The sequence below is a fragment of the Oncorhynchus mykiss genome, chromosome 19 (assembly GCF_057628025.1).
Source record: "Oncorhynchus mykiss isolate SJ-2025 chromosome 19, ASM5762802v1, whole genome shotgun sequence".
Taxonomy (NCBI): domain Eukaryota; kingdom Metazoa; phylum Chordata; class Actinopteri; order Salmoniformes; family Salmonidae; genus Oncorhynchus; species Oncorhynchus mykiss.
Genome location: NC_143040.1, coordinates 16,177,433 through 16,201,906, shown reverse-complemented (window position 1 = coordinate 16,201,906; position 24,474 = coordinate 16,177,433). Strand labels below are relative to the sequence as shown.

At 45.0% G+C, this 24,474-nt stretch overlaps 1 protein-coding gene across 3 annotated transcripts in view; it reads left to right on the top strand.

Moving 5' to 3' along the window:
• The window catches only part of LOC110498627 (CXXC-type zinc finger protein 4), a 31,245-nt gene extending 12,158 nt beyond the window's left edge, over positions 1-19,087 (top strand). For 2 of the 3 annotated variants that reach the window (XM_090210263.1, XM_090210265.1), the window contains exon 3: positions 17,317-19,087. In XM_090210263.1, the coding sequence (XP_090066389.1) occupies positions 17,317-17,361 (45 nt within the window). In that variant the 3' untranslated portion in view covers positions 17,362-19,087. The remainder of the gene's footprint in view (positions 1-17,316) is intronic. The other variant, XM_090210262.1, reaches the window with a different exon arrangement.
• The last annotated feature ends 5,387 nt before the right edge of the window (positions 19,088-24,474 follow it).

Below are 24,474 nucleotides of genomic sequence, written 5' to 3'. Positions count from 1 at the left end.
CGCGGTGTGACCACTTTCTGTGTCTGATCAGTGTGGAGCTGGATGACCGAGCAGGGGGTCGTCTGCTTAGATTAGTTCAGTTTTAAACGCTTTGCCTTCAGCGTATCACGTTGCACCGTTGGCTGGCTGTTTTCTGGCTACGCTGTGACTGGGTGTCGGTTTTCTGTTTTAGTAGTTTGTCTTGGTGTCAATCAAATCTGTGTCCTTTTTGAACCTCTTCTCCTATAGCATGACGTTAGTGTGTCACCTTGTTTTGTTGGCTGGTTACACTGTGAATGTGTTGGTTGATTACACTGTGAATGTGTTGGTTGGTTACACTGTGAATGTGTTGGTTGGTTACACTGTGAATGTGTTGGTTGGTTACACTGTGAATGTGTTGGTTGATTACACTGTGAATGTGTTGGTTGGTTACACTGTGAATGTGTTGGTTGGTTACACTGTGAATGTGTTGGTTGATTACACTGTGAATGTGTTGGTTGGTTACACTGTGAATGTGTTGGTTGGTTACACTGTGAATGTGTTGGTTGGTTACACTGTGAATGTGTTGGTTGGTTACACTGTGAATGTGTTGGTTGGTTACACTGTGAATGTGTTGGCTGTAATAATAATCTACCGATTATTGGAGGACCAAAAAAAGCCGATGCCGATTAAAAAAAAAAAAAAACGTATTTTAATTTTATTTGTAATAATGACAATTACAACAATACTGAATTAACACTTATTTTACCTTAATATAATACATCAATAAAATCAATTTAGCCTCAAATAAATAATGACACGTTCAATTTGGTTGAAATAATGTGTTGGAGAAGTGTTGGAGAAGAAAGTAAAAGTGCAATATGTGCCATGTAAAAACGTTTAAGTTCCTTGCTCAGAACATGAGAACATATGAAAGCTGGTGGTTCCTTTTAACATGAGTCTTCAATATTCCCAGGTAAGAAGTTTTAGGTTGGAGTTATTATAGGAATTATAGGACGATTTCTCTCTTATTATACCATTTGTATTTCATTAACCTTTGACTATTGGATGTTCTTATAGGCACTTTAGTATTGCCAGTGTAACAGTATAGCTTCCGTCCCTCTCCTCGCCCCTACCTGGGCTGGAACCAGGAACACATCGACAACAGCCACCCTCGAAGCATCGTTACCCATCGTTCCACAAAAGCCGCGGCCCTTGCAGAGCAAGGTGAACAACTACTCCAAGTCTCAGAGCAAGTGACGTCACCGATTGAAATGCTATTAGCGCGCACCCCGCTAACTAGCTAGCCATTTCACATCGGTTACACCAGCCTAATCTCGGGAGTTGATAGGCTTGAAGTCATAAACAGCTCAATGCTTGAAGCACAGCGAAGAGCTACTGTCAAACGCACTAAAGTGCTGTTTGAATGAATGGTTACGAGCCTGCTGCTGCCTACCATCGCTCAGTCAGACTGCTCTATCAAATATCAAATCACAGACTTAATTATAACATAATAACACACAGAAGTACGAGCCTTTGGTCATTGATATGGTCGAATCCGGAAACTATAATTTAGAAAACAAAATGTTTATTCTTTCAGTGAAATTCGGAACTGTTCCCTATTTTACCTAACGGATGGCATCCCTAAGTCTAAATATTGCTGTTACATTGCACAACCTTCAATGTTATGTCATAATTATGTACAATTCTGGCAAATTAATTACGGCCTTTGTTAGGAATAAATGGACTTCACACAGTTCACAACGACCCATGCGGCCCAACCTGCTGCATATACCCTGACTGCTTGCACAGAACGCAGAGAAGTGACACAATTTCCCTAATTATAAGAAATTCATGTTAGCAGGCAATATTAACTAAATATGCAGGTTTAAAAATATATACTTGTGTATTGATTTTAAAGAAAGGCATTGATGTTTATGGTTAGGTTTGGTGCAACGACAGTGTTAAATCATCACCTGTTTGGCGAAGTAGGCTGTGATTCGATAAGAAATTAACATGCAGCGCATCAACTATATGCAACGCAGGACACGCTAGATAAACTAGTAATATCATCAATCATGTGTAGTTAACTAGTGATTATGTTAAGATTGATTGTTTTTTTATAAGATAAGTTTAATGCTAGCTAGCAACTTACCTTGGCTTCTTGCTGCCCTCGCGTAACAGGTAGTCAGCCTGCCATGCAGTCTCCTCGTGGAGTGAAATGTAAGGCAGGTGGTTAGAGCGTTGGACTAGTAACCGGAAGGTTGCAAAAACGAATCCCCGAGCTGACAAGGTAAAAATCTGTCATTCTGCCCCTGAACAAGGCAGTTAACCCACCATTCCTAGGCCGTCATTGAAAATAAGAATGTTTTCTTAACTGACTTGCCTAGTTAAATAAAGATTAAATAAAGGTGTTAAAAAAAAAAGATTTCCGATTGTTGTGAAAACTTGAAAATCGGCCTTAATTAATCGGCCATTCCGATTAAACCCGTCGACCTCTAATCTATATAGTTCAATGTTTTTTTATATTTTTAGTCTCTAGTCTCAACTCTGGACCTCGAAGCCAGTTCCACTAAGTTTTTTTCATTGTTCCTCTCTAATCAGGGACTGATTTAGACCTGGGACGCCAGGTGGGTGCAATTAATTATCAGGTAGAACAGAGAACCTGCAGGTTCAGGATCTCGTAGGGTCAGAATTGAGTAACCCTGGTCTATACTGTAATCTACTGTCTAAATGTCTTCTGGTTTCAGTCTTAAATTTGATCATGTATCAATACTATTACTATACTATTAAATAATGAAACATACTGAATAATTGTGTGTTAATTAGCCATGGGCTATACTAATAGTGACTTAGCGTGTGTTAGACACCTGTTGGGTTACACATGCATGTGAAAGGGAAAGAGGGATACCTAGTCGGTTGGCCAACTGCATGTATTCAACTAAAATATGTCTTCCGCATTTAACCCAAGCCCTCTGAATCAGAGAGGTGCAGGGGGCTGCCATAATCAACATCCACGTCTTTGTCCCCCGGGAATGTGTTAATGCTTGTTAGGTCAAATGTTGTTGCCGCTTTTGTATGGTCATAGTGTCTGCTAACTAGTGGTAATAGTTCATTGAGAGGTAATGGATATCACATTTTTTGGCTTTTTCTAATTGTCTAATTTTAATTGGTTAATTTTCCCAGAATATTACTCATCTCTGTGTGGTGCTACAGTACCTGTACAGTATAATTCACATCTCAACTACAGTGAAGAGGCTATTCAGCAGTCCTTTATTGATGACTGTCTGCCCATAGCCTTCATCAGGGTTTTCACAACTAAAACTGTACTGTTTGTGATGCGGTATACTTTATAATATGTAGATTTCTCTATAAATATCCCTGCCTCCTAATTTAGCCCCCCCCCCCCTAGTACAGACCTGTATGTTGGCGCCAGTCCTCCTCTTCTGGATGCTGTGGAGAATCTGTGGAGAGCTGCTCTCACTCAACACACACACACACACACACACACACACACACACACACACACACACTCACTCAGCTCTCCTACTTTGCATTTTGATTTAACATTTCAGAGGAGCTGGCAATATGTTGCCTCCCTTAGGCCCTCTTTCCACCAGCCACACATGGCTTCTTCTGGCCGCCACGCCAACAGGCGCTCACTGACATCGCTCGTTCAAAGGGCTGGAAGTTTCCTATACTCCAGATCCCTCAGGTACCCTGCGCCTGCACACTTGACGTGTGTCCCGTAGTTTGGTTTTCGGTTTCCTTCCCATCTAACCCCCCCCTGTTTGCCTTCTCTCTCTCTGTCTGTCTGTTTTTCCCATTTTAGAACGCCACTGACCTCACCCTCTCTCTCTGTCTTCCTTTTGTTTTCTGGAAACCTCTGTCGCTCCAAAGTACCCCAGATAGGGTTTTCTCCCAGTGGAGTGTTGGCTAGCTCTCTGCGGAAAGGCTTGGCCGGACTGCTAGTTTCACAAGGGGAATTAGGTGAGGCTAATTTAAATGGAGTCCTGTAGGGTACAAAGTATTAGAAATGTTTTGGTCTGTGAAACAAACATATTGAGTTTCTTATTGGAGAATTCCAAACTAGCACCTCCCCACTTCCAAATGTTTTCTCCCTACTGAACACAGCCAATGTGATCTTATCTGCTGCCCCTCTGTAGTAGGTCAGTCCCCTCTGACTCTATGTGTTGGGATTTACCAGCCGTGATAAATGGGGGTGGTTGTCTGAGCAGCGTTCGAGAGCAACAAGGACTTTTTTTCATTTGAACCTAAATATCTTTCTAATATATCACAGACGTGGAGTGACTTTTTTAAACAGTGGGAGCAGTTTGATCCGTTCGTTCTTTGTCAAAGAGGCTGAATAGCGAGTACTTTTTATATTGAATTAGTTTCTTTACAGGGCTCAAAATAATACATTCTTCAGACTAAAAAAGGAATCAAATATGTACAAATCCTGCTTTCAAAGGTTTCTGTCCCTTCGTTGTATTGGATTTTGATGACGAGTGGTGTTTCTAGGTTGATACAGCTCAATACATTGGTCATCAATGTTGGACTGTGGGTGTTTTATTTTACACTAGGCTATTTTCATTCGAAATAATACCTATTTTGATATTACGGACGTTAACACACATTATGGCAGTGAAGTGTGACTGACTATAGCATTGACAGTAGAGCTATACTGTGAAATATATAGCACAAGCAATAGGACTACCTTTCCATGTTTAGACCAGGTTTTACTCTTACTTGATAGAAATAGAATCCCTAGAATGGTAAAAACCCCTTTAGACCTTGTCAATTTGACTGGGAATGTCTGTTCTTGTTATTCTAACGCAATGGTTCCACTCCATCCCATTGCCAGCCCAATGCTAAACTGGATAAAACTGTACATTTCCACTCCACGCGTCCCCCAAGATGACATTAGTCCCAATGGCTATCTCAGTGTAAATCTGCTGCTATAGAGACGCCGTAAAGTACAGCTCCTATAGGAATACTGTAGTGTAATTACGTTCCCCCACATTAGCATACGGTGGCCCAGGAGAGTCAAACTGAGCAGGGCCTCCGGCGGCACTTTGCCATATGGTTGTCTGGGTCTCTCAGGGCGATATTTGGCAAGGCTCTCGCAGAAGGTCAAATATCAAGTCGGAGGACCGCGCCAGTATTGCATCTATGCTAATTGCCCTCCTCCTCTCTCTCTCCCCCGCTCTGTCTCTCCCCTTCCGTTTCCCATACTCTCTTCCTTCTCACAATCTCTTTTTATCTGTTCTCTCGCTCTCTCTCAATCCCTCTCCTGTGACCACTCCCCCCCCACCCCACCCACGAGCACCAGCTCTCTTAAGCATGCCAACATACACCCCCGCCCCTCCACTCCGTATCGAGCAGTCAGCAAAAACCTCCCAAATTCCTCATTACTCACGAAACATCCGCAACACACTTAGCGTGATTTGCTCCGAGGATGCATGATCAGTTGGAGCGTGGGACGTGCACGCTCGCCCGGTGCACGCCAGGGCACATTTAACCCACTGTTATACTATTAGATGAGTGACTTGGGTAACTTAGGTTCTCTGTCTGCTCGTATTAGTGCAGTGTTGCGGATTGAGATGAGGTTTGATTGGTTGGTTGATGTCTTTTTGAGGTGGTGTCTGTCGTGCGTTCTCATTGGAAGACAGATGGTGTGGAAGAAAGATCTGGCTCAGGTGAAAGTAACAGCTTTATTCCAACGTTTTGCTTCCTGTACATGCTGCTTTGGGAAAGGCCTATTCAAGGGCCAATGGAATAGTTTGACACTTTGCATTCCTGTCATGTATTATTATGTTATTTAATATGTCTCGCTTTGCATTGAAAAAAAACATGGTAATCGTCTTTATCAGCTGCTTAATAAGAGGCTAAAGTCATTTCAATGACATTTATGAGACACTTCTCTCATAAAGCTTGTTAAAGGTGTCCTATAGCGGTTTGGTTATAGCACTTACAGGATCATTATAGAAGTACAACGTTACTTAACAGTGTGTGTGTTCACCAGCTGTACTGTCTGCAGCCATTTTAAGACCTGGCTGGAGGATTTCCATCTCAACTGCTTCAAGTTCAAGAGCTTTTAATTGTTTAAATATTCATGACCTGTTCATATTTATTTACCATTTTATGAGTATTTAAAAAAAAAATGAAATAAAGATCTTAAAAGGCTTTTGTTACTCGGGTGATATATCTATCTGACTGATCTTTACAGTTGTATTGCTACACTTAGTCATCATGGGTGTTGAGGAAATGTGGGGGTTGATATCCTGATGGCTCTCTGTACTGATAGGCCTAGGACTCATGGCTACTGAAAAGAGAAGGGTTCATCTATAGGATTGGCCCAACTTGTTCATTCCCATAGCTGGGCTGCACTCGACAAGGCTTTTACTGCCGTGATGCCCTTACTAGTAGATGGGTTAGCAGAAACATGCAACTCTTAGAATTAAGACTGTTATTTAAGCAATAAGGCCCAAGGGGGTGTGATATATGGCCAATTTACCACGGCTAAGGACTGTTCTTAGGCACGACGCAACGCTGAGTGCCTGGATACAGACCTTAGCCGTGGTATATTGGTCATGCACCAACAAACCCCCAAGGTGACTTATTGCTATTATAAACTGGTCACTAACATAATTAGAGCAGTAAAAATAAATGTTTTGTCATACCCGTGATATACCATGGCTGTCAGCCAATCAGCATTCAGGGCTCGAACTGCCCAGTTTATAATATAGGATTAGTCATTGTGGTTTTGTTAAATTACATGTTAGAGCATTATTTTGGTATGATTCATAGATTTATGAGTAAAAGCCTAACTGTGTTTGATAAACATGCCAGAATATTGCTGCTGCACTGTGACTATTGCTGCTGCACAGCCGTTCTGGCTAAAACTAGTTCATCTGTTGCACTGTGACTATTGCTGCTGCACAGCTGTTCTGGCTAACACTAGTTCATCTGTTGCACTGTGACTATTGCTGCTGCACAGCCGTCCAGGCTAACACTAGTTCATCTGTTGCACTGTGACTATTGCTGCTGCACAGCCGTTCTGGCTAAAACTAGTTCATCTGTTGCACTGTGACTATTGCTGCTGCACAGCCGTTCTGGCTAAAACTAGTTTATCTGTTGCACTGTGACTATTGCTGCTGCACAGCCGTTCTGGCTAAAACTAGTTCATCTGTTGCACTGTGACTATTGCTGCTGCACAGCCGTTCTGGCTAAAACTAGTTCATCTGTTGCACTGTGACTATTGCTGCTGCACAGCCGTCCAGGCTAACACTAGTTTATCTGTTGCACTGTGACTATTGCTGCTGCACAGCCGTTCTGGTTAACACTAGTTCATCTGTTGCACTGTGACTATTGCTGCTGCACAGCCGTTCTGGCTAAAACTAGTTCATCTGTTGCACTGTGACTATTGCTGCTGCACAGCTGTTCTGGCTAACACTAGTTCATCTGTTGCACTGTGACTATTGCTGCTGCACAGCCGTTCTGGCTAAAACTAGTTCATCTGTTGCACTGTGACTATTGCTGCTGCACAGCTGTTCTGGCTAACACTAGTTCATCTGTTGCACTGTGAACGTGTGTATCTAGTGTAGTGGAGCAAACGAGCTCGGCCACAAACCATACTGCTAATCCACGAGGAAGAGTGATGCATCTGATACTGGAGAGGAAGAGGAGGATTTCATCTCAGCGCAAATGGTTTATTCCCTTTGCTACGTCTCAGCTCCCAGACCCCCCCCCCCCCTCCCCATTTAACTTATCTCCAGCAGTGCCAACAGACCAACCCAACATTTTTTGATGGTTATCGTTGCGTAGGTAATATTCTCTCTGGTTGAAGATAGATGTAGAAGGGAGGTGTTTGCGTTATGGCTGACGTTTGATGCAGGGAAGGCGGCCGAGGTTGTGTGTGTGTGTGTGTTGGGAGTGGAGCAATGGCGTGTAGGTGATTGGTCTGTCCGTGATGGCGGTCTTGGATGGATGAGGAGTAGGGTTATAAGCAGGCGTTGGGTGGCTGGAATATTGGCTAGAAGCGTCGATGAGATCTGAAGCACGCACGTAAACACACACACACACCCCTCAGAGTGCAGGTGGTGATGGATTGCCGTATCTTCCAGGTGTGAGTCTCTGCAACGCCCCAATATTCCCTCAGAAGGACGTGACAGGCAGTATATAACCCATCAGTTAAGGCTGACTGCACCGCTGCTGAAACTTCTTCCAGGCAGGGAGAACTGGGCTGTGTCCCAAATGCACCTTATTCCCTACTTGGTGCGTTACTTTTGACTGGAGGCCAATTGGCCCTGTTCAAAAGCGATGTACTGTATAGAGAATAGGTTGCCATTTGGAACACAGCCGTGGAGAGCAGCCCAGAATCTGTGACTGGCTCTCTCTCCTACCTAGGCTACACTTTGGTTGGTTCTGACAGCTTGAGTTTCTTTTCCCCCACATCCTTCCTCTTTACCTTTGTCTGCCTCCACTTAAGAGCATAAAGAAATTCATCAAGGCGATTTTTATTCTCCTCTTAACCGTTTAATTTCAAGATGTTACGACATGATGAAGGGGCCTATCTAGACAGTAGCAGCCTGCTTTGCCTTGACGTGGCGTTGCTGGGCTTTGTGGCAGCGGGAACTTTGGGGCGGAAAAAAAGAACCAAATAGTTTGACCTTCGCTTGTACTTGAGTTTCAGTTTGGGTTGCAGTTGTTACGGCGTGTGGAATGTGTTTTTAATTACAGTTGAGGGGCAGCGCGTTGGGAGAGACTGCTAGCCTAGTGTCAACGAGCGGGTGCGTGTGTGTGTCCTCACGTGTGTATCTATAGCTTTGTGTGTGTTGTATTTTATTAGCAGAACACCAGGGCTGTCAGGATTGACTCCTCCAAAGGATTGCAGCAGTTGTTGGAAGGTGGCCTGGTTCCCAGTCAGTCTAGCCGTTAATAAATAATGGCTGTGTCAGGGTAACGTATGGATGGGGGCGGTGTGTTATAATGAGGCGTTCTGGAGCAGAGCACATCAGGCAGTCGAGAAGAACACCACTCTCCCCAGACTGCTATTCACTTCAGTTCAGCCTCCCCTGGTGAGAGTGTGGAGGGGAAGGAGGTCTGCCCAGTGACAATGAACTATGTGTGTCTCCTGAGAAGCTTCTGTCTCTGTCTGTCTCTCTGTGTGTGTGTCTGTCTCTGTGTGTGTGTCTGTCTTTCTGTCTGTCTGTCTCTCTCCCTCTGCTCTGATTTTTCAGACACTTCACACATTTTTCCCAGCCTCTTTTTTTTCATCCCTAGCGCAGTTTCTTTTTCTTTGAGTGAGAGGGAGGGAGAGAAAGTAGTAAAAGTTCCTTGAATATTCTGTTCAGTCAGAAGCATAAAGAGAGAGTGTGTGGCCGAGCAGGGAGTTAGTACTGCTCAGAAATGGTCTGGCGTAATTACGGCTGGATTAAGTTTCATGACCGTAGCGGTGGGGAAGAGTGTGTGTGTGTGTGTGTGTGTGTGTGTGTGTGTGTGTGTGTGTGTGTGTTTGGGGAAGGGAAGGGGAGATTGTAAGAGAAGGTTAGTGCCAGACATGTCTCAAGGGAACCAGGGCACATTTGCAATCACCCCAAGTTCAAAAGGGTAATTTATTCACCGTCTGTGGTTAAAGTAGGGCTGCTCTGAATGCCAGTGGGACTCTTCCTCCTGGAAGCAGCCGTCGCTGCTGAGCCGTGTAGAGAGAGCGGGAGGGCGGGAGAGACGGAAGAGACAGTATTTTCATTTTCTCTCTCCTTTTTCCCCTCTGTTCGTCTCTCCTAGATGTTGTTGTTTCAAGCCCGGCCCTGGGTGGCGTCTTTTAGCCCACGCCGGTGAGCATATTTCACTTTTACGCTCATTCACATTGACGTGCGGCCGTTGATTGAATTTGAGGTGCTGCGGCGTGGCCCATTATCGTCCTCATCGTCTTGAGTGGTTTATCTCTGGACCCTACCAATGCTACACTCTGCTCTGTGTGACGCCTGCCTGCCGGGGGTGTGTGTGTGTGTGTGTGTGTGTGTGTGTGTGTGTGTGTGCGCATTAGACTGTGAATGTGAGAAAGAGAAAGGGAGGAGGGATGTGTTTGGGTGCTATCTGGTGTGTGTTATCACAACAGCCCTGACAGACTATCAGATCAGGGGGGTTGATTATGAGTCAGCAGCCCTCTACTCCTCATCCCACCTTTCTCCTCCCCCTCTACCTCTCACCCCCCTCCTCCCCTTTTCAACTCTCTTCCTCCCCCTCATCCCTTTTTCAACCCTCCTCCTCTCACCCCTCCTCCCATCCTCCTCAATCAGGACACGCCAGATTCCCACCATTAACTACACTGCCATGGCCAATCAGCATCAGCTGTCGTCAGGACCTCACTGTATCCTTCTAGGAGAGGAAGGCCAGACTAGTTCACATCTATTTTTTGGGGTCGCATACATATATTTAGCTAATTTTATTGCAGGTTTAGCGAAATGCTTGTGTTCCTAGCTCCAACAGTGCAATAATATCTAACAATACAGATATTAAAAAGTAAAATAATGGAATTTAGAAATAAATAAATATTAGGAAGAGTCCGGAGTATACATATATTTATACCACAGCATTGCTGAATACTTGTTTCTGATTGGCTAGAAGGGTATTTTAGTATGGACATTAAAACCAGATAACAGGACACCTTGAAATCAAGATGCAATATGCGCTTACACATTCAGACCATACTCGCTACAAAGTCACAGAAAGCTAAACCAACAACTACACAAAACTACATTGTAAACGCAGGTCCAACGAGGAAAAAAGTTAGCTAGTATTGATTTGTTTTTAGAGACACATTTTTTGGAGCATCTGATGCCCTAACGTGGTGAGTGATGAACATTAATTCATTTCTTCGGTCCTCTCCGCCACTAAAACTGTCAAATCCTCCCACATGTTTCTATTTTCACCAGCTGTTTTCAGCAACTGATATTTTTGAATTCGATTGTCATATTGGCAAGTTTGCTACCAACAAATATTTTGCTAGCTTTTAGCGTAGTCTTTGATATCCAATACGGTCTCCTCGTAATTAACAGAGTTGACGAGTGTTCTGACGAGAAGGCAAGCTTTTCTAGGTCTACCAGGCAAAATCAGGCATTATCAGCTTATTGTTATGGATGTATCCAAATGAATGTCAATAGAAAGCTACTTTGCTGTTATTCTGGCTGCAGATGTTGTGACTGTGTAGCTGGTTAGCAGCAAGCAGGAGATAAGAACGTTGCCACGGAGCATGGCAACGGACCAAAGAAAGAACGACTTGGTCGCGGGTATTGTACAGGGTAATGTACTGGGCGGAGGCCGGCTAGTGTTGATAATTTAACAGTCTGATGGCCTTGAGATGGAAGCTGTTTTTTCCAGTCTCTTTGTCCCAGCTTTAATGAACCTGTATTGACCTTGCCTTCTGGATGGTAGCGGGGTAAACAGGCTGTGACTCGGGTGGCGGAGTTCCTTGATGATCATCTTGGCCTTCCTGTGACACACCGGGTGCTGTAGATGTCCTGGAGGGCAGGCAGTGTGCCCCCGGTGATGCGTTGGGCTGACAACGCCGCTCTCTGTAGAGCCCTGTGGTTGCGGACAGTGCAGTTGCTCTACCACGTGGTGATACAGCCCGACAGAGTACTCTCAGTGGTGCATCTGTAAAAGTTTGAGGGTCTTAGGTGCCAAGCCAAATTTATTTAGCCTCGTGAAGTTCAGCACAGGGCGGGCTCCTTCGCTTTGTTGAGGGGGAGGCCCTCACCTCCTCCCTGTAGGCTGTCTTGTTGTTGTTGTTGTTAGTAGTCAGGCCTACCACTGTTGTATCCTCTGCAAACTTGATGATTGAGTTGGAGACATGCATGACCAGGCAGTCATGTGTAAACTAGGAGGACAGGAGGGGGCTGAGCACGCACCCTGGGAGTCCCCTGTGTTGAGGATCAGTGGAGTTGTTGTTTACCTTCACCACCTGGGGACGGCCTGTCAGGAAGTCCAGGACCCAGTTGCACAGAGCGGGGTTTAGACCCAGGGCCCAAAACGCAATGATGAACTTGGACGGTACTATGGTTTTGAAGGTTGAGCTGTAGTCAATGAACAGCATTGTTCCATAGGTATTCCTCTTGTCCAGATGAGATAGGGCAGTGTGCAGTGCGATGGTGATTGCGTCATCCATGGATCTATTGGTGCGGTATGCAAGTTGCAGTGGGTCTAGGGTGTCAGGTAAGGTGGAGGTGATATGATCCTTAACTAGTCTCTCAAAGCACTTCAGGATGACAGAAGTGAGTGCTACGGGGCAATAGTCATTTAGTTCAGTTACCTTTGCTTTCCTGGGTACAGAAACAATAGTGGACATCTTGAAGCAAGTGGGAACAACCGACTGGGATAGGGAGAGATTGAATATGTTCGTGAACACTCCAGCCAGCTGGTCTGCGCATGCTCTGAGGATGCGGCTAGGGATGCCGTTTGGGACGGCAGCCTTGCGAGGGTTAACACGCTTAAATGTCTTACTCACATCAGCCATTGAGATGGAGAGCTCACAATCCTCGGGAGTGGCCGTGACCCGCGTCGGTGGCACTGTTTTCCTTGAAGCGGGTGAAGGTGTTTAGCCTGTCTGGGAGCAAGACGTCGGTGGCACTGTTTTCCTTGAAGCGGGTGAAGGTGTTTAGCCTGTCTGGGAGCAAGACGTCGGTGGCACTGTTTTCCTTGAAGCGGGTGAAGGTGTTTAGCTTGTCTGGGAGCAAGACGTCGGTGGCACTGTTTTCCTTGAAGCGGGTGAAGGTGTTTAGCTTGTCTGGGAGCAAGACGTCGGTGTCCGCGACGTAGCTGGTTTACCCTTTATAATCCGTGATTGTCTGGAGTCCCTGCCACATACGTCTTGTGTCTGTGCCGTTGAATTGCGACTTCACTTTGTCTCTTTGTCTCACTTTGACTTCACTTTTCCTGTCGTTTTGCTTGTCTGATTGCCTTATGGAGGGCATAACTGGACTGTTTGTACTTGGCCATGGTTAAATGTGGTGGTTCACGCTTTCAGCTTTGCACGAATCTTTCCACGGTCCACACTTCCTCGTGAACGCAATGTTATTCTGGGGCAACCTGGAACACATCCCAGTCCGTGTGAACTCTGACTTCCTGTCTCCCCATGTCCCTTTTTAAAGATATTTACCTGAACTCTGTGGTTCTGTTTTAAATGTCAGGGCCTTTCCAGTTTGGGGGTTTGGAGTCATTTGTATTTTTCAGGGGAGTTGTGAATCTCTTCACTCGGTTAAAGTCCAACCCAGTAGTGGCTCACGTTGTGTTCCTTACCTGTGTGTTATTGTAGCTGGGTAGTTATGCTCCGCTGGCGGCCTCAGAGTTCCAGTGGTGTTGACGTGAGGCTGAGCCGCTGCGTTACCCTGGCTTGATATGAGGTGAAACCTCAGTGTTACACCGGGGACAGGGGAGCAACACTATCAGCCCTCCTCACCCTCCTTTTCCCTTTCTCTCTTCTCTGCTCTCTCTCTGGTCTCTCACACGCTGTGTCATTCTGTTTCGTTTCTCCATCTCTTTCTCTCCCTCCCTCATCTTATTTCTCTTCTCCATTTATCTACTCTCCACCACCCCCCCCCCTCTCTCTCTCTGCCTCCTTTCTCTCTGGCGGTGGGTTGATGGAGTGATTTCGATGGGATGCTGCGGAGGCAGGCAGGGGAGCGAGGAGACGTGGAGCTGTGCTAATTGAGCTGCCTTTGTGCCTGGTCACTGCAGTGAGCCAAGGCAAGGGACCTGGGAGAACGAGGGAATCTGAGAACACACACACATACTCTGTCTCAGACACACAATGCAAGCAGCACTCAAGAGTCCCCACCGCCAAATAGATCGATAGCGCAGGACTTAACAAAACGGAGACATGGCGAGCGCCCACATCAGGGTCATTATTGTGGAGAGTGGAGCATCTCACTTCCATCCAGGGACTGATCAATGACCGAATGTATGGATCAACATAAACATCCTCCCCTTTACCCTCCTTTCTCTCACTGCCTCAGTCTTCTACCTAACAAACTGTCATGTTTCTGGACTAGGGAAGCTTATACCTTTTTGCACACTCAAAGCAAACTGTGTCGGCTCCATCATTTATTTTAGCAGTGTCTTTTTTTTGCATGGTTCAAGCGACTTTGGTGGATGTGTAACCCGGCTAGCTCAGTACAGCATGGTTTGGCATGGCTCTGTCATGTCAAATGCCCTCTGTTAAAGTATCATGTTTTAGGAGTGTGGTGGTGGAGTGAGCTTCAGCACAGGGTTCCATGTTGCTTATTGTTTTTTCTTGCTCTTAGAATGTAGATCCTGGTTATTGGACTAACACATTGCGGCACTCCCATCTATTTCTTTCACATTCTTATTTTGGGGTTTAATTTCAAGGATCTGCTCCTGGTGGAGGTTATTTCCCATGGCTGGGCCGCTTCTTAATTACGTGTGAACATGGAAATGCGTCTCGTACTGCGGATTACTTTTAGGCTCCTCTCCCACTCCTCTCTCTCTCTCTCTCTCACACTCTAGCTGTCTGCTTCAGCTCTGTAGCTCTCTCTCTCTCTCTCTCTATTTCTCTCTCTCTCTCGCTCACACGCTAGCTGTCTGCTTCAGCTCTGTAGCTCTCTCTCTCTCTATTCCTCTCTCTCTCTCTCTCTCTATTCCTCTCTCTCTCTCTCTCTCTCTCTCTATTCCTCTCTCTCTCTCTCTCTCTCTCTTCCTCTCTCTCTCTCTCTCTCTCTCTATTCCTCTCTCTCTCTCTCTCTCTCTCTCTCTTTCTCGCTCACACTCTAGCTGTCTGCTTCAGCTCTGTAGCTCTCTCTGTTGCCAAGAATCTCTGTCTCCCTTTCTCCACGTTTCACTCCAAATTTCACACACATTTTCACTCTTTCAGTTTGTATTAGCCAACATTATTCTGACACTCGCCTTCATTCATAGATAGTTTGAGACGTTTGTGGGAACCATGTGTTCGGAACCTTCACAGCCTTGCTATATTCTCTTTCAGTATGTTACTTCAGTATTTGTTAAGGCATGACACGTTATGATGTTGGCTAACTCTCTGTTTTCTGGGTCTCGACCGGGTTCCATTCTCCTGGATTCTGCTGTGTCCCATCTTCCATTCCCTCCTCTGTTCCAACCAGAGGAGAAGCTTTGAGGACATTCAGTAATTTCCACGTTGTGATCTCCAGTATTTCATTGAGCCTTTTTGTATCGCCAACAGGCGACAGTAGCGTTAGCCTGCCAGTACAGGTGGGAAGTAGATGTGGGGGAATAGGTTCCTGTAAGTGTGGGGTTATCCTGCGTTTTAGCCCACTTGAAATAATGGTAAACAGAGCACTCAACCAAAGAGCAGAGAAATAACCACCTAAAAAAGTGTGTTAATTGAATAAATGAATCCATGGTTGTGTTGAACCTTACTAATTGAATAATGTTGCCATAAGATGTACTTTAAATGCTTTCCTGGTTGGCTGACGGTTACACTGAGGGGGAGGTAGTCTGTAAACTCCATTAACTGGGCCTGTAAATTAACCTACATTACTAAAGTGGTAAAGTGCCATTTTTTCAATTAGCCAGCTAAATACTGTAGGAATTTGTAGGAATGAAAAATGTATTTTCTAATTGTACAACTGCTTACTTTCTCTGTATAGTGTAGGAATTCACACTGTAGGAAAGTGGTGTCTCGCGATTTAATGTATGAATGCTTCCCGTCTAATTAGTTGAGACATTACTGTGCTTGTGTGGGTTTTGTAAAGTGGAAAGGGGCAGGTGACATAACGGACCAGAGAGGTTATGATAAAACCATTGTGCGTCGTAACCCATTCTGATTGCCTCGGTTGCTCTAGTATTAATCTTTACACGACGTCAACCCTCCTGTTGCTGTGGCCTAACGTACTGTATTTGTGAGCTTCTCTCAGAATATATTAGAAGCTGTTCTACGATGTAGGCGATCGGGGGGGTTGTAATTCCATATTTGGATGAGTAGGCCTGTATTCAGTGATGTTAGTGTTTGGCCGTATTGATAGAATTGTAGCCTCCCTCCCTCTGCGTCACTGGTTCACTGACTGACTCGCTGGTACATCAATTAGTTGGTTGTTGTTACACAAGTGCTTAGCAGTATGCTTGGCCGCTAACCCATCACCTGGTTCACTAACACAGTGCTGGATCTCTACCCATGTTCCCTCTTGAGGTCCGATCTGTGTGACTTTCTAGTGAAACACCTGTTTTGTGGTGGGAAAATGTGCATTTGCATCCTTGTTTATTGTTGCAATATGTTGTATTGTTGCAATATAATGTTGCAATATAATGTTGTAATATAAAGTTGTGTACCTGGTATATCTCACATGGCAGTTTTGTTGACAAAATACAGAAGGAAAGTTGAATAAATTGTATGTTGCTGGATCTTTTGTTATATGCATGAACGGGTGATTGAATGAATACATAATTTGCGTACCAATATTTAAGCTCATCCCACGTAGGATTATATGACATACTGTATCATAGCACCAGAATTGGCTAGCTACTTGTTGTTAATGCAGCCCACATCTTGGTAATATCAGAGTACCTAGCCCTAAGACACTCATCCACCTCCTCTGTGAAGAGTCAGTGATTATACTCATATTGAAATATCACATTTCCCCTCCTCTCTCTTCCACTCCTCTCTGCTCAGAGTAAAGTGATTTTTTGTTTCAATCAGACACCACCGTTTCCATCGAGCTGGAGGGGAAAAAAACACACACAAAACAGCTAATTGGTTATGGGGATTTCCGGGGACTTTTTTTTATGTTGTGAATTAAAAATGGTAGTTGGTTTCCAAAAAGGAAGTGGCTGTCACTCCAGTGTAGTGGGGCTGGCGTGGCCCCAAATTGAAATGACGCGCTGGTTCCCCCTCACTGCGGCTGGAGCTTCCCGTAATTAAACGCCTCATTGTTGCATCATGGGAATTTTGTGGTGAATATTTCATCATGGTGTAGTGATTATTTGGGTGTGGGTGTTTTTTAGGGAGGTGGGTGGTAGGTACTGGAGGTGTCTTTAACCTTGGGACGCTCTTAGAGGAAATTAGACGTGGGGATAACTAAGGTATGTCTGGGTTGAAGAAGTGAGTGGTTTGACTGCTCAGCTGTTGTGGTCTTTCTACAAACAAAGTATTCTTTGTGAGAGAAAATAAAGATTCTAAGGTGAAATCCGGGCCACCTCAGACAACATGCAGTAGGCCTCCTGGTGTCCCAGTGGCCTTGTATATTGTACTCACATTTTTTCCCCTTGGTTTTAAAATGCTCAAAAGAAGAAAGATACACTTTTCCTTTCGCCTTGGTAACTGTTGCTAACCGTTTGCCTTTGCTCTTTTCGTTTCTCCTACAGAGGACACCAGTCAACAATGGCGAGGCATTCCGGTGGTTCTTTTAGAGCGCCCGACCTTAGTGACATCAACACGCGGTCAGAGGTCCAGTTAGAACTCTGATGACATCACTGCAGGAAGCACTGGGGGTTCAGAGAACCCAAACAACCTCCCAGTTTTTAAACCAGGAGGCAGAAACTCTAAAAAGATGAAACGATAAACATTATGGTGTTGGTTTAACTCTGTAATTTCCTTTCCTGTGTAATTATTGTACCTTTTGACAGTATCATAATGTCTATTTTCGGTGTATATGAATGTGTTTCCGTGTCGTTTGGCTGTAAAGTTTACAGTCAATCTTATGTAAAGGACTCAATGGACAATCATCACCAATACGTCAACAACAAAGATGGCCGCTGCTGGGATTGATCATGTGATCGTCACACACAACCCCTGAGCAATAATCTTTAAAGTTGATTATTCTGCTTGTGTTTTCCCTTTATTTCCATTTTCAAATTATTATATCGAAGCTGAATTATTTTTTATAAAATGTGTCATTTTTGTTTAATGCTTGCATTCCCTGTTTGTGTGTGCGAGCGCCTCTGACTGAGAGAAACTATAAGGTCCTCCTTGGTAAATGTCATGTATCATATAAGTGACGCACCATGCCAGAGAGAACGGCATTATTATTTAGATGCTTTCATTTGGGCTTTCTTTCAGTTTTTGTCCAGCACGTTACCGAAACAGGGCACATTGTCTTGTGTAGCGGGTTGTACTTTATTGGAAAACAAAAAGGAGCATCGTTGTGTTAGTTACTGCACAAAGGGGTGGTTACGAGCCAGACTGCGTTTCTCTTCGGTTTTGATACGCTTCAAAGATGGTGTTATGATTGGCTATTTCATGTAACTGTCTTGCCACCTCCTGACCATCATCTGGTTTTTGTTTGAAGTACACAGGTCATCTTATAGGTAACACTATACTTAAATCCTGCAGGTATAATGCCTCATTACTTATATCCTGCAGGCATAATGCTTCATTACTTGTTTATTAGCAGGTATAATGCTTTATTGCTTGTTTATAAGCAGGTATAATGCTTTATTGCTTGTTTATAAGCAGGTATAATGCTTTATTGCTTGTTTATAAGCAGGTATAATGCTTTATTGCTTGTTTATAAGCAGGTATAATGCTTTATTGCTTGTTTATAAGCAGGTATAATGCTTCATTACTTGTTATAAGCATGTAATGTCCGTTAGAATGTCTTATGAGGTTTATGATATATACTTGCAGACTAAGTAAAGTGTTACTGGTTATTACACCCACGCTGTCTAAAAGGGACTTATTAATAATACTAGTAAAGGAATTCTGAGGTTAAATTAACATTATTCAAATGGGATATTAAGTCAACAGTACAGTTTACATATCTGACAACAGTTATACATTGTTCACTGTGAGTATCTGTCTGACTACAGTTATTCTGGAAGTACGGGACTTTCCATACCTTTCTCCTGCAGAGACCACAATAACAACAAATGTCTGTTGAGCTGAAGCAAGAATTGAACACATTCCAAAAACGACAAAAAATTATTCAATAAATGACTCATCGTCTTCAAAACCCTATTGTTGCATGTGTAAATGTGTTTTGGTTTTAAAGATTAACAAGAATTTGTATATTGTTGTTGTGATGCTTTTATGTGTTAAAATAAAAAAAAAGGACTAAAAACAAATATTTTGAATGTCAACGAATAACGCAACATTTTTATCCTCACATTGTACAATTAAATATTGGATTATGATTCACCTGCAATGTTTTTCCTCTCTCATTTGCTGCTGCTGCGAAGCATCACTCAAACAACAACGAGGAGAGGATATATAAACGGCATTGGTTGCATCCCTAGTCACGTCTCCCCCGGAATACTAAAATGTCGCATGGTGGAAGAGAGTCATTCCCAGAGGCAGCAGGCTTTAAAGAACTAGTGAAATCCCATGTGGTTTGTCACACTGGTAGAAGGAGGAGGGGAGGGGGGTGCCTGAGATGGCTTGTGCAGCCCGAATGATTTCCAGGTCTGGGGGGGGGGTTGGCGAGAGTAGTGAGGGGGACAGTGGAGGAGGGGATAGAGGGGTGCATTCGGGTTTGCTGTGAATTACTGGGGTCGCTGAGGAGACGGTGGAAGATGAAATCATCCGGGACCGAGTTTTTCCTCCTCGGTAACGAAACCCACGCAGCCGTAACCTGCGTCTTGAGCTGCTGGCGGCAAAAGACCTGAGAGAGGAGAGCTACATTGGAAATCGTTCTGCGTGCATTCCGCGGCAGATGCGTCTGTGTGGCAAATCCCCGCCACCGCCGGTGATGGGAAGGTGATAAATAACGTGCATCGGGAGCGCCGGCCGCTGAGATTAAACCATATCAGAGATTGGCTTCCTCTAATCCCCCTCTTCTCCTCCTCCCTCTCCTCTCCTGGATCAGTCTGGAAACTGGGATTTAAAGTCCTCAGGCCCCTGTGGTACCGTTTTCCCCCTCCTGCACTGAGAGTGTGGTAAAGTATACGGGATGAAGATATATGAGCTGAGTATTCTCCCATGAAATGTGTGCAGCGCTCATCTCGATGGAGATGGGAATGGAACTAGGGATGGGGACTTGGTGAGACAGGCTGTGCCAGGAGGACTCTATACAGCAGGGGTGGGCAATCATTTTGGCTCGAGGGCCACATGAGGATTTTAAAAAATCAGCAGAGGGCCACACATTTTTTCCAGACCGGTTTGTTTGTCAAAAGCAATTTGTGGGCCAGAAAAAGTGCAGGTGTTTAAAAATATGTAGGTTGATTATCATTTCTAAATACTTTCTATCTGGTTTTAGAATGTTCAAAATCATTTCCAGCCCCCCTTCATAGGATTTCATTAGGGTGGTTGGGTCATAGAATGGAAACTCTAACGTCCGTTTTCCCGGATCAAAATGAAACCTAGACCTAGGGCCCAAAAACATGTCCTTAACCGGGTGAGCATCCCTCCCTCCCCTGCATTCAGAAATTATATTCTCCATTGAGTAGGCAATTTAGTCCAGACTATAATCTAAATTTGTGTCTCGGAAAACAGCCCTAAACAACAAACCTACACCACCTAACTGTACACTGTTATAATTAGTGAGTTGCCCATAGGAATATAGAACGGGCTTCTCCATTTAAATCCATGATGGCATAATGAGTGGACGTTGCAAGCCCTTTCTATGGATTCTATTTCTATGGTGATGCCCTTTTATCTTCCAGGGGGAATACATCCAGGAGATTAGATGCTTACCCCCAACCATGCCCTTCACTGAGATTTGGAGTCCTTGTGGTCCTCCTGGTAATCCCTTTAGGGATTTCTGACTGCAGGGGAGGGATGCTCACACCGTTAAGGAGTTATCCCTGGCACACAGGACTAGCACAGGGAAAACGCACAGTCACTTTCTTGGAATGAATGAATACTGGAATGCTGCTCAGGGAATGGGAATGTTGTTGATGGGAAATATGGAGTTTCCAGTTGGGCGGAAGTGATGCGTCTGTATCCTGACGGTGCAGGTTTTTTCCTCCTTTAAACCTGCAATATGTCACTTTTTGGGTGACCTGACCAAATTCACATAGAAATGTGATTTATAGATCATTCATTCTTATTGAAAGCATGTATAAGAAGCAGTGTTCTATATGTGTTATTTCTATGCTTCCCGTTCTTAAGTTTTGTTTTTGCATCTTTTCCTTTGTGTTTTGTACACCAGCCACAAACAGCTGAAAATACTATATTGTTGGTTATAGAAAATATATTTAACAGCAGTTAGACGGTACAATGATTCTCTACACTATACTTATTTTTATTTTTTTACATAAACTGAAATCAGGCAAACTATTACAATTTTAGCAACCAGAAATTGGCATAGTGATTTCTGCATAGTGCATCTTTAACTGCCACCTCATCTAAAATAATGTTTTAGTTTAAGGGCCAGGTGTTTTTCCTCATCACGTGATCTGACCAGACATGCGTTTATCACTACAGGCTGTGGTTTAGGGCCAGGAGTTTTTCCTGATCAGGTCATGTGGTCATTCTAATGTACTGTATGTACACGGATGGGCCTAGCTAGCTATTCATTTCAAAGTATACAGCTGCTGTGTTTTCTATCCGTTTTATGTTCATCCTAATGTGTATTCTAAATGGTCTCTTTCCCCAAACAAAACCCATCAAACCTACACCCTCACATCCAACTCCGTCTGTGAGGCGATAGTTCATGTATGCACAGTGCACACACACGTGCGCGCGCCTTCCCCAGTGCACGACATAACACTTGGCCACTCTGGGTGAGTCACACCACACAGGAGAGGAAAACGAGACAGAGAGAAAAAGAGAGGGAAGCTCGATGTGTCACTCTCCCACCCACCCACCCTCTCTCTCTCTCCCACCCTCTCTCTCTCTCCCACCCTCCCTCTCTCTCTCTCCCACCCACCCTCTCTCTCTCTCTTTCCCACCCCCTCTCTCTCTCTCTCCCACCCTCCCTCTCTCTCTCTCTCTCCCACCCTCCCTCTCTCTCTCTCCCACCCCCTCTCTCTCTCTCCCACCCACCCCCTCTCTCTCTCTCCCACCCACCCTCTCTCTCTCTCCCACCCTCCCTCTCTCTCTCTCCCACCCACCCTCTCTCTCTCTCCCACCCACCCTCTCTCTCTCTCCCACCCCCTCTCTCTCTCTCCCACCCACCCTCTCCCTCTCTCCCACCCACCCTCTCTCTCTCTCCCACCCACCCTCTCTCTCTCTCCCACCCCCTCTCTCTCTCTCCCACCCACCCTCTCTCTCTCTCCCACCCTACCCCTCTCTCTCCCACCCACCCCCTCTCTCTCTCCCACCCTCCCTCTCTCTCCCACCCCCTCTCTCTCTCTCCCACCCACCCTCCCTCTCTCTCTCTCCCACCCACCCTCCCTCTCTCTCTCTCCCACCCCCTCTCTCTCTCCCACCCTCCCTCTCTCTCCCACCCCCCCTCTCTCTCTCCCACCCACCCTCCCTCTCTCTCTCTCCCACCCACCCTCCCTCTCTCTCTCTCCCACCCTCTCTCTCTCTCCCACCCTCTCTCTCTCTCTCTCTCCCACCCTCTCTCTCTCTCTCTCTCCTCTTTCATTATTTATTTACTGTCTGCAGTTATTCCGTCGCACGCATATTGATGCGGAGAAAGCAGGGTGTGAGTGCGTGTCAGAATCATTCCCTGACGAGGGAGACAAGGTGGAAGTAATCAGCGGAGCGCTGATGCTATATGACAGGCCTAGAGCCGCCGGTACACATTTAAGAGCAGGTAGGAGGAGAGGAGGAGGGAGAGAGAGAGAGAGAAAACACATCTGCCCTCTGAAAGGAGTTTGTAGTTTAGTCTTCAGGGTGAGAAGTGTTTTTAAGGAACTTCAAAACGTTTTTTGGGGGGAGGAAAAAAATCACCTGGGCTCATATTGTCTGAGGTTATGAAGTCTCCTCAAGACAAGACTCAGCTACCCGTATGCAGGTGTAACAGGAAGGACCCATAGAAGGTCAAGCCTTTATGTACCAGGTAGGACTTTCGAGGGCCAGTTCATTTCCTGCTTACCATAGTGATTGAAATCAGGCACTTGGAGAGACCTACCCATTTGCCTGAATCTTTGAGCATTTGATTGTAGGCCTCAAAATTCTTGAATGTTTTACAGCCCACACACATAAATGCATTAACATTTTCAATTATTTGTAGCTGTATTGCTGTACAAGACATAGGTGGAGAGAGTTTGGCCGAAACTGACAAAGGGATTCTACAGTGTTGGTGACTACTATATTCAATCAGTACCGATATCCAGATGTTTGCGGGGGGAGACCATTCAGTTCTCTTTCCAAGCTGTGTGATTGATTGATTGAATTAATATTCAGTTCACTATTTGCTGCTCACAATAAACATGATTTTATCAATTCAATTAATCTGATGTGTACTCATGCAGGGTCAGAAGAAATGTTGTTGTGTTTTAACCTCTGAAGGCTCCCATTCTGTTTTGATTTTAATAGACTCTTTAGAAGCTGAGTGAATCTCAAAAGTCTTGCCTCAATTCCTGGCATTCTCTCTCCTCTCCTTATAACACATTGGAGAAAATTAGGGAGGAAGCGCAGACCTTCTCCAATGTGTTTTGAGAAGGATGCAGAGAATCATATTTTCACCCCCTTCCTGAAGAATGTGCAGGCACCTCCTTGGCTTGCTCTCTGCTCATTGGCTCTCCCTGTTCCTCTCCTGCTCTCTGAGGCAGGTAGATTGATTAGTTATCCTGCAGCCTCCTGAGTGAGCGTACTGAACCCTGCTGTCTCTCGCTCCCGCCCGCGCACACACACACACACACACATACACACCATCTGCTCATCCCTCTGACAGACTCCAGTTTCCAGGGTAATTGATGAATGGGGAAAGTTAATATGTTTAGGGTACGTCCCCCACCATTCCACACACACACACACACACACACACACACACACACACACACACACACACACACACACACACACACACACACACACACACACACACACACACACACACACACACACACACCACAGGGGGATCAGGCCAGCCTGATTGATTGATCGGGGTGGTGAGCCTCCTGACGTCCACTGACATTTCTCCACATCATTTAAACCCTCCTTTCCCCCCGGTGGCAGGCCCCAGACTGACCACTGAGGAATTAGCCAATCAAAGTCACTCACTGGAGGTGTATTTCAGGGCGGCAGCACTGAGGCTCGCTATGCAGACGGAGGCTGTGTTCCAATGTCCACTGTTTAGAATGCATCTCTGATATATGGTTTCATGCTCATTTTGTATGTTAGTGTGGCCTGTGGACATTGGAATAGAGACCGGGACTGGACATCATGGAAGACAGGAAAGGAGCCTCAGTTAGTAAAGGAACTGCCTGTAGTTAGTAAAGGAACTGCTCATACAGCATTCATATTGTATCTTATAAACAAGACAAAGTGTTGCCTTGCTTGAGGTTGGACACAGTTTTGATGTTCTGCTTTTAACCACTCAAATCCAATCTGACGTAATAGGAAGTCAGGTGTTAAGTAGATCAGTGTTCCATCTGTGTGTTCTAAAACAATATCATTTCAGACCATTGTGTTGCTTCCAATCTGTTTTAAGCCTCCTAGGGTAATCAAATTGACTTGTGTCAAAAGGACAC